The sequence below is a fragment of the Lathyrus oleraceus genome, chromosome 4 (assembly GCF_024323335.1).
Source record: "Lathyrus oleraceus cultivar Zhongwan6 chromosome 4, CAAS_Psat_ZW6_1.0, whole genome shotgun sequence".
NCBI lineage: Eukaryota > Viridiplantae > Streptophyta > Magnoliopsida > Fabales > Fabaceae > Lathyrus > Lathyrus oleraceus.
Genome location: NC_066582.1, coordinates 479,808,169 through 479,827,620, shown reverse-complemented (window position 1 = coordinate 479,827,620; position 19,452 = coordinate 479,808,169). Strand labels below are relative to the sequence as shown.

Here is a 19,452-nt window from a genome sequence, read left to right as displayed (position 1 = left end):
ATGTTTCATACACTTTTTTGAATATGTTTCTCATTTAACTTTTTTTTTTATAGTTTTGATTAATGTATCAGGTAAAATATGTTGTGTTAAATGCATTAGGTTGTAGTCATATTCTAAATAGGCAATTGTTTCAGACATGCACTTTCATTTGATTCTATTTTGGATATTCTAAATAGGTAATTGTTTCAGACAAGCACTTTCATTTGATTCTATTTTGGGTTGTTAGGGCAAGACTGATCTGCGCTTCTTCGATTGTTAAAAACAAGAGCTTATTCAAAGACGTATCTCCTAATTGTGTCCTCGTGGTTTTTAGAGATGCATGAAGAGCTTATTCGGAGACGTATCTCCTAATTATGTCCTCGTGGTTTTCAGAGATGCATGTCCGAAAATGTTTTGATTTTGTCATTTTCTTTTTTTGGTTGTAAAATCCATTACGCATTCGTTCGACGTAGGGGGTAGACTTCAGAAGCTCTGAGGGCCTGTGCATAAGAAACTTCTCCTGCACATGATGGTGTCCCTGCACCTGCAAGGGTCCTATGACACGGATCAAAGAGGTATATTTGTTAGTTTTGACGACCTTTGGATTTTTGTAGTCCCTCTTCAATTTTGTATATGTGTCAATTATGAGATAATTATTTAGGCCCAATTTTTCCTAGCTTGTTTTCAATCCATAAGTAGTCTATTTTAATGGTTTGAATAAGTATATAAACACTAAATATAAATCAAACAAAAATAATGTGGGCCTATACCATAGTATTCAAAGACATTCCTTGCATTCAAAATATTAGGATACAGACACAAAGGGCCTGTTTGAAACACTTTTCAATTTTAATTCTTAAAATTTGTTTTCAAAATCTATTTTAAAAAACTATTTTTAAGAAGAAAATTAACAAAAAAAAATTGTTTGATAAACTAATTTTTAAAAACTGTTTTGAAAATATGAAAATGAAAAAACTTGTTTGATAATCTAATATTTTAATAGTATTTTAAGAAGAGAATAAAAATACATATTTTGTCATTTACTTTTAAAATCTATTTTATTGTATAAAATATTACAAACTTAAGAAAATTAATTGATATTTGGTCAAATATAAATAATTGGATTAAATTAATTTGTAATTTTACAAATCACATAACACTCGTTTGTAATAATAATAAGAAAAAAACAAGTAAAAAATGGGATTCCACGTTTAATAGAAAAAAATTATATAGTGAAAATAATTAAGAAACACAAAAAAAAATTAAATAAATTAAATAAATATATTTGAAAAGGTTACTTATACATAAAAAGAGCATAAATAAAAGAAATAACATACTCTTTCAAATATGTTTTCTATTTTATTTTTAAAATATAAAAATTATTAAAATTACATTAATGCTATTAATGAAAATTATAAATTTTTATGTTTTTTTTTCAAGTTTTATAATACTAAAAACACAATTAAACTGTTTCACTTTTTTGCTTTTAAAAACTGAAAAATAGAAAAGAGTTTTTAAAAACACTTTTACAAAACATTATATTCAAACAAGTTTTTAAATTTTAAATTTTCAAAAACTAAAAATGAGTTTTTAAGATACATTTCAAACAGACCAAAGTGTTGACTCAAATATTCATTTGCAAGCTCTATCTCTATAATCTCAAGGAGGAAATTTATACCTGAGATGGCATAGGTGTGTCAAGTCTTGTTGTTTCCATCGGGAGTATCTTTGTATCTACATGTGCAGTTTGCACAAATTTCCTGTTGGAGTTGCAAAGATTTGTGAGCATTGTTTTGGTTTCACTCAAGCCTGCCATGAATTTATATAGGGTAAACATAATTTTTTCTTGTGATTTTGACATTTTCAGTAGCATACAATGCTCTAGTGCTTTAATTTCCATGGCTTTAGCTTCAGCATGAATAAACACTAAAGAAAAAAAATGATATGCACTGTGATTTTCAGTAGCACACAATTCAGAGGAGGACCAAAAGTGATGTCATGTAAATCAATCCTTATGAGTTATGTACTGCAATGTGATTTTTCAGTAGTATACAATGCTCTAGGCATTCATGTTAACCAAAAGTGATTTTCAGTAGCATACATTGCTCTAGTAGCATACTGCACTGTGATTTTCAGTGGCATACTGCACTGTGATCTCATGTAAATCAAGCGTGATTATATAACTCATGTTTTGCAATCCAATTTCAAACTACTGCTAAGTCTTGTTAACGATGTATCAATACATGTATTTGTGTGTTAATGATGTATCAATATATGTGTTGTGTTGCTATAACTCATTGTAGAGTCCCACTTCGTTTTGTCTTTGAATAATGTTAATCTTTATATATCTCATATAAACTTACTAGATTGTCATGTTGTAGATTGAAAATATTCTAAATGATGTATGGGTCAAAAGTCCCAAAGCCCAATTTTAAATTTTTTAAAAATTTAAATTAATGAATATCAAAAGATATTTCTAAACAAATAATTATTTAGACAAAATATGATTAAAAGTGTTTTTAAATTTAAATATAATTATTTAGAAAAAATATGAAAAATTGTGGCATGGTAACACTAGCGATGACAATTTGACCCATTCCCAATGGGCATCCACAAATTTACCCAAACAACAGATATCCACAAAAATGGGTATGGACATGGACTCGGGTAATTACCCATAAAAATAAGTGGGTGCGGGTATGGACACCTTGGTATCCACTCCGCCTCATACCCGCACACTATATATTTATGTATTTATATTGACACCTTGGTACCCACTCCGCCTCATACCCGCACACTATATATTTATGTATTTATATTTATATATTTTAGTTTATATTATTATATGAAAATGTATGTCTATCAATTATAAAATGTATATCAATGTTAAACCATTACGTATTTAATATGAGTATTCTTTTATTTAAACAATAAATTGTTTGAAAACTTTTTAATGTTTTTAAAAACTTAAAATTATATGATATTTTATAATTGTTTTATTTATTTTTAATAGGAATGCGGGTCACGGGTACGGGTATGGGTACTTACATACCCATAGGGCACGGATACAGGTGCTAATTTTGACATTCAAGCGGGTATGGGCTCGGGCACAGGATTTTTTCAAATCGCGGGTATGGGGATAGGTACTATAGTACCCTGCCAAACCCCTGCCCATTGTCATCCCTAGGTACCACCCCATAAATGAGAAGGACATTTGTACAAAGTATAGTAGGGACCACAAAAATCCCAAGGCCTACTGGTTTTGTAATAAGGGATTTAAAATGCTCAAACTAGAGGGACAAAAAATGCATTTAAGCCTTAGATGTTTTATACAAATTCCCAATGACTGATATTGTTTATATATTTTTTTAACACGAACGCGAATGTTTGAAGTTGCAGCTTTATCATCCTAAGGCCGATTGGTTCCAGAGTGGCCTCCGATACTAAAGTCTTACATGCTTGTGTTACTATGAGTACAAGACCAATAGCCATGACATGCAATGGACTTTTGCTGAGAGATGACATAAATAAACGTCATCTTTCCACTTTCCCATTGACAAGATGAGGATTACACTAGATGACGTGACTTGCCTTTTACACCTTCCCATTAGGGGCAAATTACTTGATCATTTCAGGATCAAACATGATAAAGCTCATAAGATAATGGTAATTAATTTAGGAGCTAACCCAGTTGATGCCATGATGCAGTGTGAGAGTACCAGAGATGTTCATGCCAATATTTCATACTTGAAAAAGATATATGAAGAAAACTTGGAGTTATCGATGATGTCGACGACGATGATCTACAGGTTATCTACCATCGGGAGTATGCTTTGAGGTGTTTCCTCCTATTTTTGGTTGGCACGTCCATGTTTGTGCATAAAAGTGCAACGTACGTCGATGTGGCATACCTTAAACACTTCATCGACTTGTCGACCATTCACGAGTGGAACTAGGGGCCTCCTGTTTGGTATACCTCTACTCCAAGCTGGGCAAAGATTGTCTTTGGACGACAAGGCAAACTACAAGCTTCAGCACCCTGCTGAAGGTAATTCTTTTAGCTACTATTACTCATTTTTATAAAAACATTTTTTTACACTTGTTACTATTATTTTTTTCTTATTCATTTTTAGAGGTGTATCCTATCCCACTTTCACTGCATACATGAGTTTGATCATGTGGTAGGGTATACTGAGGATTGGCCACATGCTTGCATGTATTGCCCACGCAGAAGGAATGATGTTGTGCGGTCGTTCCATGTGTATATTGACCGGACGACAATGGATGACATCACCTAGACACCATACACTGCTCACTGAGACATTGTTACCTTTGATTCCATTTCATTATACTCTAGATGGCTTCCATGTGGGATGAATATGATGTGTAGGTCTCTTTCAGAGCGATGCATGCGCCAGTTTGGATAAGTGTAGATCATTCTGAGATCCCCCTTCGAGTCTGCTCCTAACAGCATCATCCACAAACATCTTGATGACATACTGACGGATTATGAGACTCATTTAGTACTATAGGAGTATCAGAGGATGTATGGAACAGGTTAGTGGTCTTATGTAGACAGTTACATGACTTGGTTCTATAACGTGTCACACCTTGTCATTACACCAGACGCCCATCTACGCCAACTCATGGGAAGATCTTGGAGAATCAGGGATGACCATGCTATTGATGTGTTACCGATCTATCAAAATATTATGCGGCTTATGTATGAGGGCGTAGAGTATAGGCTATTTAAGAGAGGTGACGATGATGCAGTTGCCCTTGCTTATGTCATTCTTATCGAGTCACAGAATTCCTTGGGTTACCGGTGACAAAGGAGAAGCCAGAGGGATAAGATTAGGTATACGCGATAAGTTATATTTTTTTTTTTGGAATTTTGGGATGTTTTAGTAGTATTTTCCCTACTTTTATAATAATGTTTGTAATGTTATGGGATGTTTTTTTTTTAATTTATGCATTACTTTGTTCTATAATGTAGGTGTTTATTATTGTTTGAATTAAATTATGACAATGTTAATCGGATTAAAATGACTTTGACTTTAAAATAATACAAACTTCCGGCAATATTAATGCCCAAGATGCATGCAGGGAAGCTTTTGGATATGCATATCCGAAATAATGTCGTTTAAATAGCTTAAAATGCACTCAATTGTGTTTTCAGAGATGCATAACCGAATACACCACAAAAAGTTTTGCAGATGCATCTTCAGACTAATTTTTGGCAAAACTGGAGTGACTACTTGATTTACGAAGGAAGATGTGATCTAAGGTGCGTCAGGAGATGCATATCCGAAAACACATAGGGGCAATTTAGAGTTTTCAGAGGTGTGTGCCACACCCTAATGGTGAAAAAAGAAATTTCCTTAAAATGATCCAACATATATAATCAACATACATGAGACCAAAAGTGCATTTAAGTCAAAATAATATTTATTGTGTAATATAATTTTCTGTAAAAAAAAATTATAAAGAAACTTTTCATAAAATTTTCAAATGAAATTTGATTTGAATATTTATTTTTAAAATATTCTTTTATTGAAGTATTTTTTTGAATATCAAAATTTTAAAAAATATTTAATTTTGAAGCTATTTAAAATAGGTTTTTATTAAAAAATCATTTTTAAAATACAAATTTTTAAAAAAAATTACGATTTCAACAATGTTTTAATCTAAAATAATATATATTTATTTTAATTTAAGAAAAAAATAAAAAAAATTATAATTCCACTTTTAAAAGTATAAAGAAAAATTTATTTTTTTAAAAGTAAAATGAACAGAACTTATAAGTCACATATATGGATCCATATTCATCATCTTCTCCTCGTATATTGCAAACATCATAAAAGATGGTATATCGGTTACAACATAACATTTATTACCAAAAAAAATCAGAGTAATTGTGGCGGCTATTTTTGAAATTAACGGCGGTTTGGAGAAACACTTTTTTTACATGAATGATGGTTTTTAAAAACGCCATATAATTTGTTGTCTCCGGGTAAAATTAGCAGTTTGTCTTAAATCGTCATAAAAGTCGTCGTACTTTGAGTAGAATGGCACTTCTGCATTGTTAAATAATGGCGGTTATACCGCCCGAGCATTATTAAGTTTTTAACAATTAAAAAATTTCTTATTTTGGCGGTTACAACGGCCACTATTTTGATTTTTTTTGAAAAATATAATCCAATAAATTTGTGAAAAAATTAATCAAAAATGAAATAATACTTTACTTACATTAAAAAATATGCTAATTATGGCGGTTACGAAAGTGCTATTGAAGTTGTTAGAACTGACATAATTAACTAAAATTTCTATTTTTGATAAATTATCAACAAAATAAATTTAAAAATTAATTCAAATGCCAAGATTGTAAGGAGTCATAAAAATATTATAAATAAATATTTCTAATAGGAATGTAAATGTGAAACAGTAAATAAATTTCAACAATACAAATCTCATCTTGAAGAAGAAAAAGAAAATTTTAGAATGAACAAGCAATTAGCTTTTATGATTGTAATAGGACCAAATAAATGTGAATATGAAGCGCAGTACGAAGACCAGCTCAAGTTTGAGAGAGGTTTCATGAAAGTTGGATTAGAGCCGAAGTCAGGTTTTGGAGATACATGGGTTTGAGAATAGTGTGATTGAGGGTTTAGGGTGATGTTTTGTTAGGGTTCCAGAATCGGGCAACTGTGGGTTTAGGGGTGATGTTTCTATATGGTTTGATAGAATTAGTGGTGGTGCCGACTGAGGTTTATGGAATCGGCGCCTTGAAGATGAATGTGAAGAATCAACGCCAATGAAGGGTTGGAGATGAATGGGAGGATTCGTCGGTAATGAACGACTTCAGATGAATAAAAGGAATTGACATACCTTAAGGATAGTAGAAGAATAGAAAGGATCTGCGCAATATAAAGATTGGAGATGAATAGAATGAATCGATGCAGCTTAAGGGTTCATTATTATATTCTTTTTTATTTTGATTAAAATCAAGTAGATTTTAAGTGTAAAAAAATAAAGAAAATAAGTTGAAAATTAAAATAGTAAAGTGAGGAAAAATCAAATGTTAAGTGATCCAAAGTTGGAAAACAAAACCTTATATAATGTCAAACAGAAATAATGTATAGAATGAATTATATAATAAAATATTGTTAATAATGGCGGTTAAACTGACGTAATATAATGATAATAGTGATATAACTGCCATAATTCTCCCTTTTTTAAAAAACCTTTTTATTGGATGTCATAAGCCAAAAATGTCAATAAAAAACCAAATAACATATTGTAAATCCACCTAATCAAGTTTAACAAATGCATGAGAAGATATTCTAGAAAAAAATTAAATTAAATGCTTTACCAAAGCATTTTGTATGTTGATCCAGAAACAAAAAATATATAGAGTGCTTGCATGTGTAGACTTATTTGGCAAGTCCTGTCCAGAGATTATTTTGAAATGCTCTTTCAACAATGATACTCTTTAGTCTTTTTTAATTTCACTGGTTCTTCTTAAATTTATAAAACAAATTATTCCTTCCCAAACTTTTTTATTCATATAGGTGAAAATACAAAATGAAAAAACATAGTGGAAATTGTACACACTCTACTATATGAGAATGAGACTTCCCAGATTAAGTAGTGGTAGTACAAACATAGAGACAGTAATTTTACATAACAATCATCACATAGATGTTATTGGAAAGAAAAATTACACAATAGATAAGAAAACCACACATGCATTTTTTAAATAGAGACACTGTTGGGAATTCCTCTGAAAGTTAAACCTTCTTCACTTGAACGAAGAAGCAAAGTATAGGGCAATTGCACTGGCCCATAGCGGTTTCTCAAACCAGGCTCATTGTTCCTGCTATGGATTTTCCCTTCAATTTCAGTTAGTTTGGTTCCAAACTTTGCAAAGGCTTGTACTGCCCTTGAATCAGATGTCCAATTCTTGTTATCCCTCTCGCCGAGATACACCTCATCGGAAGCATGTCTTGACAATATCTCAATCACAGAAAGATCAACAAGGGTCTGATACTTTGGAGTAATTGTTCTCAAATAAGCCTTTTGAGGACTTTTCACCATCTCGTCGTATTCTGGAGTTCCTTTCTCTGGGATAAATCTTCTACTAAGCGTTGGACGGTTAAGGATATATCCTCCATAAGGATACTGTCCAAAGTTAACGGCTGCGTGAAGCGCAGAAGCAGTCCATACGATAATGGAGCAAGATTGAACCAAGTCTTGAACAGTTTGCATCTTAGGCCACCATGGCTTGTCTTTCAAGTCACCGTGACCCTTTTCGACAGCTTCTTTCCACCAAGTTTGTAATTCAATGTCTTTTTGAACAGTGTCATCAGTTGGATAATATAAGGAGACATAGTCTTGGACCCATGCTTTAATAGCATCCCAAATCTCTAGTCCATCAACAGCATAAGGGTAGTCCTCTATCACGAGACGAAGGCCGTGTGGAGAAGAAGGATCCTCGACAGCTAATCCTCTGAATCAAGAAAATAGTATGTTATCAATAACAATTAAGAAGTTTCTCCTTGTTTTTCCAATAGTAATGTACATTGTACACTAATATATAGTTATATACCTCTTGATAAGATCAGCTGGTAATGCTTGATCAGTGAAAACCCAATTCTTGTAGACAGTTGAAGAAATTTCAATGGAATTTGGTCCCGGCAAAAATGATTGCTCTATGATGCCACCAGCATTGATTAGAGATTGTCGAGCAAGTCCATTGATGTTTATTGTATCGCGGTAGTGAGGGTATAAAAGTTTATTAATCGGGTGAAGCACACTTAGATGTCTATTTGTTGCTATGATGAATGGTTCCATAACTGCGTGAGTATTCAACCTGTAACGCAATTATAAATCTTATTAATAATCATGTCATATAGTCTCGTAATTCAAATTCATATGGTAAAAGACGCGTATACCAACGCTAATAGCCCTATACTAAGCACTAAAAAAATGCATGTCAAATGTAAAGGAGAATGCATACCAATGACTCATAAGTTGATGATAGCTTGAGTCATTTACAACAACATGAGCTTTGGCTAATAACCAAATTGTGCTTTCAACACCTTCTTCTGCAGGCAAGAATACTTTGCTTTCAGCACCATATTGGATCCCATTTGAGTGTGGCAAACTTAATTCAATGGCTAAGGGCTTTAAAGTCCCATCATCTTTCAAGAACAAGATTGTTCTAGTAGCATAAGCCTTTGCACTAATGTTTATCCTCTCCAAATATGGCATGAATGCATCATGGTAATCTAGGAGGAATAATCTCTTTCCATTAAGTGCCTGTTTCAAAAATGTAATTACAATCACATGATAATTATTTCATAGATTTAATTGATTTATAAGCTAGTAAGTTTTTGTTAACTATAACATATTTATATCATTACCTCTTCTACTGTGAGTCCACCAAGGTTGGTTTCTAAGTGTTCTTTTGTTATTGTACTAGATTGATCACCATAGATGGTGGCATCTAGTGAACTTTTTGGTGGGAACTCCTGTCATATCATTGAATAATTAGATTCAAATAAATATATGAATACTTGACTACTCACAACAACAAAGAAATCTTACTTGCAGAAGGCGAATCACACAAGGGTTTACACCAGCAACCATCTCTCTTCCGAATTCTTCATCAGTCATCCATGCAGACTTACTAACTACTCAAAATAATAAACAAGTAATTGTCAAATAGAATTAAATAAAAAAATACATGAGTTTTGTCAAAAAAATAGTAATATAGTACTTGAGTTAGATTGAAATGTACCTTTGATTACATGAGGTGGTGGAAACTTGAGTACTTGTTCACCATCAGTACGAAAGATTTCCTTAAGGGCAGGTAAAGGACTAATTTTACTAATTATGTCAGTAGGAAGCTTAATTCCACCTTCATAAAGTCCACGCACTTCATCAAAGCTATCAAACTCATTTGGTGTAAAATTAAGGTCAAAAATTACAGATTGAAACAAAGGCAAGACATCATGCGACAGCGATTTTATTCCAAACATAAGGAAGTCTGATGATTTCAAGTGGCCAAAATTTTCATCTCTTGGAACATAAATTGCACCAGGTTTCTCACTCTTAGGATCTGTTAAGAATCAAATACCATAAAAAAAATTTAGAAGACCAAAACCATCAATATGTCAAACATATCAAGCTAGACAACATTTGTTACGTGAAAATGTACACTTTATATATATATATATATATATATATATATATATATATATATATATATATATATATATATATATATATATATATATATATATATATATATATCAATTATATCAGTTTTTCAATGAATATGAATCTGAAAAATTGAATTTTTTATTCATAATAGTGATCAAAAGACATATCTTAGTAAATTCTAACAATTATATTTCAAAGGTCGAAATCAAAATTATAAAATATAAAACAAACCTTTTCTAGTTGGTTTTCTACCGCTCCTAACCCTACGAGGATAAGGAAAAGTGCTAGACCCTCCAAGGACCGGACGAGCAAGTTTGTCGCCGGAATCTGGATTTCCAAGATCATTATAAACGTCATAATCATATATCCTATCATATTCCTTACGTTCTCCTGTTCCATCTCCTCTTAGATTCTGCAACTCTTCTTCTCTAAATGCCTTTAATGCAGCTGGTGTTTGATTCGGAAGATATGTCTGCAAATAATTATTTAATTTTTATTTTATTTTCTCACTTACATAGTTATATAACCATAAATTTATAGAACTCAAAGCTTACATCATTGGTGAAGAAGATCCTGTTCTTTTGGTAACTTTTGAAATTGTAAATCCATGAGTTACAAACAAACTGAACAGATCCACGGTTAGGAATATCTTCAAGAGTCACACTGACAAGGAAGAACTCAGCAGAAGTGTAGTTTCTTATGTAAAAAGCTCCAGGGATTCCAAAATTTGCATCATATTCAAAAAATATACTGAATGCATCTTGTCTTGCTCCCAATGTTGGCAACTGAGGAAGATGATTGCTCAAAAACGTTTCCTTTCCAACTAGTCCCTTTCCACTTGCTACAAATTAGAAATAAATCACAAACAGAAAATTTCAAAAAAAACATTAATAAAAATGAGCCAGTAATCTAATAAAAATCAATAAATATGTAATATATTATTATTGTCAAGTTCAAGACCAAAGAAATAATAAAGTACACTACGCCAGCCACTTGTTTATATTCAACTCATGAAAAATAATCACAAGACACCAAATATATAATCTATCGTGTCAGCACTTGTTTACCTAAAACATTTTATTATTGTTTAATACATGCAAAAATATACATATATATATATATATATATATATATATATATATATATATATATATATATATATATATATATATATATATATATATATATATATATATATGAATAAGTTGAATAATTTAAAAAAGAGAACAAACCATCGGTTTTGGTAGCACTGATCAACTGCATAGAGACGTTACGGCCTAAGAAGGCGGTGGCGGTGTCAATAGCTCCGCCAACAATGCTGGTGAGGCCACCGACTAAATTTCCGGCAGCGTCGAAGACATCGCCTTTACCGATGGACGTTATAGCGTTGAAGTCCAAAACATTTTTGGGCATCAACACTACAGTCCCCTTGATTTTTTGGCCCTTATCAAATATGCCAAACACCTTTGTTGCCATGTTTGATGGCTCTTGTTTTGATCAAACAAATTAACACTGGTTATTTGATGGAGTTATAGAGAAAGAAGCTTGGTTTGGTTTATGAGGAAGCTGATGTATTTATAGATGGAAGATACAAGTATGAACACGATGCCATATATTTTTTATTCAGAAGCTGAGCTTCGCATGGCAAACGTGAAATATTAATTAAACATGAATTATAATAAGGATTAGATGAGGATGTATTTTTATAATATTAGAAGGGTATCATTGTAGATTAAACTATGATATTTTGTTTTGAAATATATTGATAACACGTAAAATTAAATCATGTGTCATTTGAAATCGTAATTAATTAAAAGATAGACTGATTTTCCTCGTGGCAGATGTAATGGATACATACAAGTATTTTCTTGGAATTTCCGTTCTTAATTGCTATCCATTTCTAGTTGCTTTAATTGCAGCACTTTGATTTGTCTTCATTGCAATCTCTAACATCTTTATTGTGTTGGTTTTGAAGGGGTAAATTTAATCTCACATTATTAAGAGATATGACATGTGTTGTATTTATAAGTGGCGGTAATCCTCACCTTAGAAGTCGATTTTAAGTCGGTTTTGTAGGGTTGAGATACGCCCAACCCACATATTCTTAAGATGATATCGAAGTCTCCTTTAAGATTCATTATACGTGGGGACAATCCTCACCTACAAGCAGGTTTTGTAGAGATGACTTAGGTCCAACCCAAATTATGATATGGTATCAGAACTTATCCTAGATCCATTGTTTGGCTTCCAACATCGTCCACGTTTCAGATTCATTGAAGCCCAAGTGTGAGGGGGTGTTGAAATTTCCGCCTTAATTGCGGTCTTCCCCTAGTCGCTTTAATTGCGGCACTTTGGCTTGTCTTCATAGTAACCCATAACACCTTCATTGTGTTGACTTTGAAGGGGTGAATTTAGTCCCACATTGCTAAGAGATATGACATGTGTGATATTTATAAGTGGGGGTAATCCCCACCTTACAAGTCGATTTTAAGCCGATTTTCTAGGGATGAGTTATGCACATCCTAAACTCTGAGACATTTTATGGAAGGATTTATACAAGTGGTTGGTGCATGAAATAAATAACTAGTTTACTATTTAAGGACCCTGTCACTCCGATCGATCTTTAACTAAAACATATGATGCTAAATTACGTGCTATTGGAAGGTAATTTGCATAAGAGATGAGTCAATAGTGTTCTCCAAGTATATTGAAAAGTCTAGATTTCTCTAAGTTATGAGAGAGGTTCAGGAAGGAATTTATGGATTTCTCAAGGCTCATCTCATGATGAAGTAGTTAATTCATTATCATGGATATTATTTGGCAATCACAATAATTGATTGCCTCCAACATACTATAGGATGTGAAGTTAGTCAATTGCATGGTCCAGTACAAAAAGCACCAGCCATATTACTTCATTCTTAAGAGGTGTGCTTTTATCATCGTAGTTGTTAGTGCTTAAGACACTTTTAGTGAGGAGAGAAAGAGAGAGAATAAAAAAATAAGGATTGTATTATTGAATTGAATAAAACTGAATTAAAAAATATTTATTTTTATACATCTAAGTGACTTGACTACTAAGTAAAATAACAAACTAAGTAACAAACCTTAAATCCTAATTAGCTTTGGGCTTGAGCCACACAACTCAACTTGGATTATATCTAATATCTCAACATACCATTTATAATCCAAGTTTTCGAAACGCACTAATCATTGCTGATCTGAATTATTCTTAATTTATATATAAATGTTAGAAACCTGTCGATCTTTAATCCTTTGGTGAAAATGTCACCCAATTGTGATTCACTTGAGCAATGTCTTACTTCAAGTTCACATCGATTCACCTTCTCCCTTAAAAAGTGAAATCTAGCTTCTATGTTCTTACTTCTTCCATACAAAATTGGATTCTTAGCAAGATTTATGGATGACTTATTGTCGATTTGTAGTACCAGAGGTTTCTTCACTTCGACCTCGATCTCTTCCAGCATAGATCTAATCCAAATTATTTGACACACAACATAGGATCCTGCTATATATTCAGCCTCACACGATGATAATGCCACCACGGGTTACTTTCTCGAGCACCATGAGATTGGGGCACCAAATACTTGAAAGAAATATCCTGTAGTACTTCTTCAATCTTCCTTATCTCCACACCAATCAGCATCTAAATAACAAGTAACCATAACTTCTTTGCTTTCAAAGTCTCTTTGAAATAAAATTCCATAGTTTGTCGATCCTTTTAAGTATATCAGGATTCTTCTTGCAACCCTCATGTGTGACACCCTTGGTTCACTCGTATATTTGCTCACTAATCTGACTGATAAACATATATCAGGTCGACTGTTGCACACATATCTCATAGATCCGACAATTTGTTTGAACAAAGTTGCATCGACTTTGTCTTCCTTTCCATGCTTCTCCAACTTCAAATTTGGTTCGATATGCGAAGATGCAGGAGTCGAATCATCCATCTTAAATATCTTGAGCATCTCCTTGACATACTTTCTTTGATATAACATTATACCTTTCTTTGACATTTGAAATTCCATGCCTAGGAAGGATGACAACTTACCCAGATCTGACATTTCAAATTCCTTGTTCATCAGCTCTTTGAACTTTGACAAGTTCTTCAAGCTATTTTCAGTTACTAGCAAGTCATCCACATATTAGAAAATGATTGTTATATCTTGTGCGACAACCTGAACATAGACACCATACTCATATTTGTATTTGATGAATCCCAATTCGACCAAGTATGAGTCGATCTTCTTATTCCATGCCCTAGGTGCCTGCTTGAGACCATGGAGCGCTTTGTGCAACTTGTATATTTTCCTTACTTCCTCCTGAATCACAAACCCATGATGTTGTTTGACATACACCTCTTCATATAAAGGTCCATTAAAATAATTTGATCTCTCATCTAAGTGAAATGTCGACCAGCCTTGCTTACATGTCAAGGCTACTACTAGTCGAACAGTTTCCAATCTTACGACGAGCTCTAGTTCTGTGAGGACTCTGACTTATTCTAGCCATAACCTCTCCAACTTCGATTGTTTTGGGTATGTCCTAACAGCTTCAACTTCAACTATAATATCGATAATATCTTCGACTTCAACATCATTACTTGCTTTGCCGAAATCATAACTCATCAATGGCATATCAATTGCATTACTAGAATTCCATTCCCAGGAATAACTTTCATCAATCATAATATCTCGACTAATCATAATCTTCTGATTAATTGGATTGAACAACCTGTATGCTCTAGTCTTATGATATCCTACCAAAATCATAGGTTCACTCTTGTCATCAAGCTTCCTTCTTCTTGCATCAGGAACATGCTTGTAACACATAGAGCCAAACACCTTCAGATGAATCACTGATTGTCATTTTCCACTTCACACTTCTTTAGGAACCTTGTTCTTCAGCTTCTTGGTAGAACACATGTTCAGCATATAAACAACAGTCGAAACAGCTTCACCCCATAAGGATTTTAGCAAATTCTTTTGCTTCAGGACACATCTCACCAAGTCTAATATGGTATCGTTTCTTCTTTATGCTATTCCATTATGTTGAGGAGTATAAGGAGCAGTTACCTCATGATAAACATCATGTTCTGCATATAATGCTTCAAATATCTTGGGTGTGTATTCACCACCTCCAAATGTTCGTAGAACCTTGATATTTTTTTCACTTTGGTTTCAACAAGCATCTTGAAACTCTTAAAGATTTTGAATACTTCGTCCTTTCTCTTGATCACATAGATCCACAACTTTCGACTAAACTCATCGATAAACAAAAAAGTACATGTTTCCACCAATGGAATGCTCCTCAAAAGGACCACATACGTCTAAATTTAAAACTTCGAGTATGTAGGATGATCTCATTGGCATAGTCGAAACGAAAGACTTTCTGGACTTCTTTCCGACTAGAAAACCTTCATAGAGTTTGTCGGGCATCTCAAGACTTGGTATACCAGTTACCATATCTTGAGTGATCATTTGATTGAGCAGCCTAAGATTCAGATGGCCAAACCTCATATGACACCGCCAACTATTTTTATGGTCGACAAATGTTTTCAGACATTGTACCTCAGTCGAACTGATCATGGTCTTAAATGTTATATTCTTCGATAGAGGATATTTCAAGACCAAGTTATTCTAGATGTTGAAAGGTTCTAAGGCTCCATCTTTCATAACCATTGAGAACCCTTTTCCGACCAGTTGTCCAACACTTAGCCGATTGCACTTCATTCTAGAGACACAAAGTACATCTTTGATCAAGGCTTTTGCTCCATTACTCCTTTGAATAATTATGTTGCCAGTACCTTCAGCTTGCAATGAGCTATTATCAGCAAGTTTGGCCTTGCTCTTCTTTGAATCGTCGAAATCTACTAACCATACTTTTTGACCAGTCATGTGATTCGAGCATCCTGAGTCGAGGAACCAGATCTTGGATTCGACATGGTCATCTGCAAATGCATCCATAACAACCATATCATCATAAGCATGTGAATCTTGACGTGCAAGTTTCTCTCCTTCATCCTTGTCTTTTTCCGATCCCTTGTCTTTCCTGTACCAATAATGCTTGGCCAAGTGATCCCATTTCTCACAATTATAGCATTGCACACCTTTTTCCTCTTCTTTGTCTTTCTGATAGGAATTTTCTTCTCCTCTTTTTGAGGATTCAAAAGCTCTATCGTCGACCTTATTCTTGTGAGGATTCGACCAAGACTTCTTGCCCCGAGTCTTGTCGATTTTTCCTTTGAACTTGTTGGAACCACCATTCTTCTTCCATGACTGGGCTTGTAGTGCTTGTATCAAGTCTTGAACTGCTTTCTTTTCGAAGATCCTAATATCATGTGCCTCCAACGAACTAACCAAATCTTCCAGTTGTAGGGTTTGAAGGGTGTTGGATTCTTGAATTGCTATGATAATGTGATCAAAGTGAGAGGTCAACGTACACACTACCTTCTCAACTATCATCTTATCAGTTACAGTTTCACCATAACCCTTCATTTGATGGACGAGTTTCTACAACTTCAACACATAACCTATAATCTTTTCATCTTCTCCCATCGACATAAATTCATATTATCGTCGAAAAGTTTGCAACTTAACAACCTTGACTTTCTCGCCTCCTTCATATTACTTGACAAGAATATCACATGTCTCCTTCACCGGTTCAGCATGAGCGATTATGTCGAAATTAGCCGCATCAACCGCCGATTAGATGTAAAATGCTGCCTTGCAATCCTCCTTCTTGGCATCCTTGTGAGAGGTTCTTTGTGCGTCGATTTCATCTTCACGAAACACGGGAACACCTTTAGTAACCACTTCTATGATTTCATGAAATCCAAATAGAGATTGCATTTGTTTTCTCCATCGAAGCCAATTCTTGCCGTCAAGAGTTGGAAGGGGGTTTGGTAAATTTCCGTTTCCATTCATCTTTCCAGCGATTGATCAACAATAACCCATGATCCCGGAAGCACGATCTCTGACGTGTGATTCTTGAAAACACGATCAAGAATCTAACTGGAGATTTGATACCAATTTGTTAGTGCTTGAAGCACTTTTAGTGAGGAGAGAAAGATAGAGAATAAGGAAATAAGGATTGTATTAATGAATTGAATAAAACTGAATTACAAAGTGTCTATTTATTTACACCTGAGTGACTTGACTATTAAGTAAAATAACAAACTAAGTAACAACCATAAATCCTAATTAGCTTTGGGCCACACAACTCAACTTGGATTATATCTAATATCTCAACAGTAGCTACAACTACTTCACCAAATTATTAGAGGCTCAATCGATGAAAAATGAATAGAATATGTGATTATGAATTTCGTACCTAATCAAATCATATTTAGATTTGGTATTTGTACAATAAGTACGACTGATTAAGGAACAATGTTCAATATCAGTCATGTGGTTACTTTATGCAAAAATTTGGAATTAAACTCATACATCATTTCCCTTACTATGCTCAAACCACTAAACAAGTTGTGGCGACCAATTTAAATATCATTAATTTAATCAAGAAAAACATCAAGGATAAACCAAGGAAATGACATGAAACTCTGAGAAACTCCTTTGGTCCATAAAGAATTTCAAAATGACTACAATTGGCTTCACTTTCTAGCAGCTCACTTATAGTCGGGATGCATTATTACCTCTAGAAACTAATGTAGTTTCTCTCAAATTTTTCAAACAAAATCAACTCAGTATTAATGAATGTCAACAATTTATGCCAATCACTACTAAAAAAAGCACATTTAACATCGGGTGCGTAATGCATTTAATCTCAAACGTGAAATGCATTTAACCTCGGCTACAGAGGCGAGGTAACAAAGGACGTCATGAAAAGTGCATACTTTATCTCTCGGATTTAAAATAACCGACGTGTATGTGAAAAGATCATGGGTTCGATCCCCATGGAGACCTTTTTGGAATTCTGGAATGGCGAAAACACATGCCTCCTTGGTTTTGTAATTTCAATGACGGATATACCATATTTTCACCTCAGTTATCTAATAAAACTGATGTGTAAAACAATTTTGAGTTTATTAAATATAATGTGGACTGCTTATTTCAATAAACCTTATACTTAATATATAGCTTCTCAAAATTGGTTAGGAATATAATTATATGAACAACTTTGTTATATTTGAAGAACAACTTACATTGATTAGTGACTTTGAAGCATCCTGCAACTCATCATTCATCTCACATTGTTTTATGGTTAAAATCTCTCAAATGTTACAAGTTTTTTATTCAACACTTTCTTTTCTACAAATTCATTCTTGAAAGAATACGATTCGATGCTTTAAAAAATGAACAAATATGGAAGAAAGTTGAACGAAAACTAGAAGTATTTGAGAGATTTTAACGATAAAACAGCATGAGATGAATGATGAGTTGCCGAATACTAGAAAATCATTAATCAGTGTAAGATAAGTTTCAAATAAAACATAATTTTGCATATGATTATTTTCAAAATTAATTTACTAGGTTATATGTTCAAATAGGGGTTAGTGAAACAAACAATCGACATTAGATATAATTAACTCAACTCGACGGAACAAGATGAGAGATGCACAAAAAATCATGAAAAACATAAACTCAATATCAATGTCAATCTAAAATTCAAACTCAATAATAACAACTAAACTACAACATATAGATTTTCATAACTTTGGGTAGTAAAACAACTAAGTAAGAACAATAATAACATCAACAACTCAAAAACAACAGCTTACATTAAATAACAACTCATAAAAACAATCTTTTAACAAAACTAAAACAACATCATCAATAAACCTATAACATAAATCAGTTTATACAACAAAAACAAGATTAAGCCTCTAGGGTTTAGGATCTCAACAACAACAATAACAACATCAACAACAACAACGTCAATAAACCTATAACATAAATTTTCTTAAACAACGACAATATTAAACCTCTAGGGTTTAGGGTCTCAATAACGGGTCTCAACAACAATATCAATAAACCTATAATATAAATTTGTTTAAACAACAACAATAACAACAAGATAAAACCTCTAGGATTTCAGATCTCAACAACAACAACATTAAGAATAGTATGAGGAATGGTGTTTGACGTAACAGATCTCTGAAGAAGAAGTAAAAGGAAATGATTTGGATCTCTGAAGAAGAAACGAGAGCATTAAGCACATAACATCTTCGTCTTGAAGATGGTATGTGTTTATGACTCTCATTGA

The 19,452-nt window shown here is 33.1% G+C and overlaps 2 protein-coding genes and 1 long non-coding RNA gene across 3 annotated transcripts; 1 reads left to right on the top strand and 2 right to left on the bottom strand.

The window, feature by feature from the left end:
* The first annotated feature begins 1,597 nt into the window (after window positions 1-1,597).
* LOC127076332 (uncharacterized) lies at window positions 1,598-2,272 on the top strand. The gene is made up of 2 exons (XR_007786800.1): window positions 1,598-1,808; window positions 1,942-2,272. It is a non-coding gene; the product is annotated as an uncharacterized LOC127076332 (long non-coding RNA).
* Window positions 2,273-7,521: 5,249 nt separating this feature from the next.
* Window positions 7,522-11,849, bottom strand: LOC127076330 (seed linoleate 9S-lipoxygenase). Its single transcript, XM_051017952.1, has 9 exons — window positions 11,439-11,849; window positions 10,761-11,047; window positions 10,438-10,678; window positions 9,782-10,102; window positions 9,589-9,674; window positions 9,405-9,512; window positions 8,999-9,300; window positions 8,588-8,851; window positions 7,522-8,488 (listed from the first exon to the last, which is right to left on the bottom strand). Exons 1-9 carry the CDS (start codon window positions 11,680-11,682, stop codon window positions 7,735-7,737), a joined length of 2,607 nt encoding a protein of 868 aa, XP_050873909.1. The 5' UTR covers window positions 11,683-11,849; the 3' UTR covers window positions 7,522-7,734.
* Window positions 11,850-15,866: 4,017 nt separating this feature from the next.
* On the bottom strand, window positions 15,867-16,724 carry LOC127138069 (uncharacterized). Its single transcript, XM_051064474.1, has one exon. It carries the CDS (start codon window positions 16,722-16,724, stop codon window positions 15,867-15,869), a length of 858 nt encoding a protein of 285 aa, XP_050920431.1.
* Between the last annotated feature and the right edge of the window lie 2,728 nt (window positions 16,725-19,452).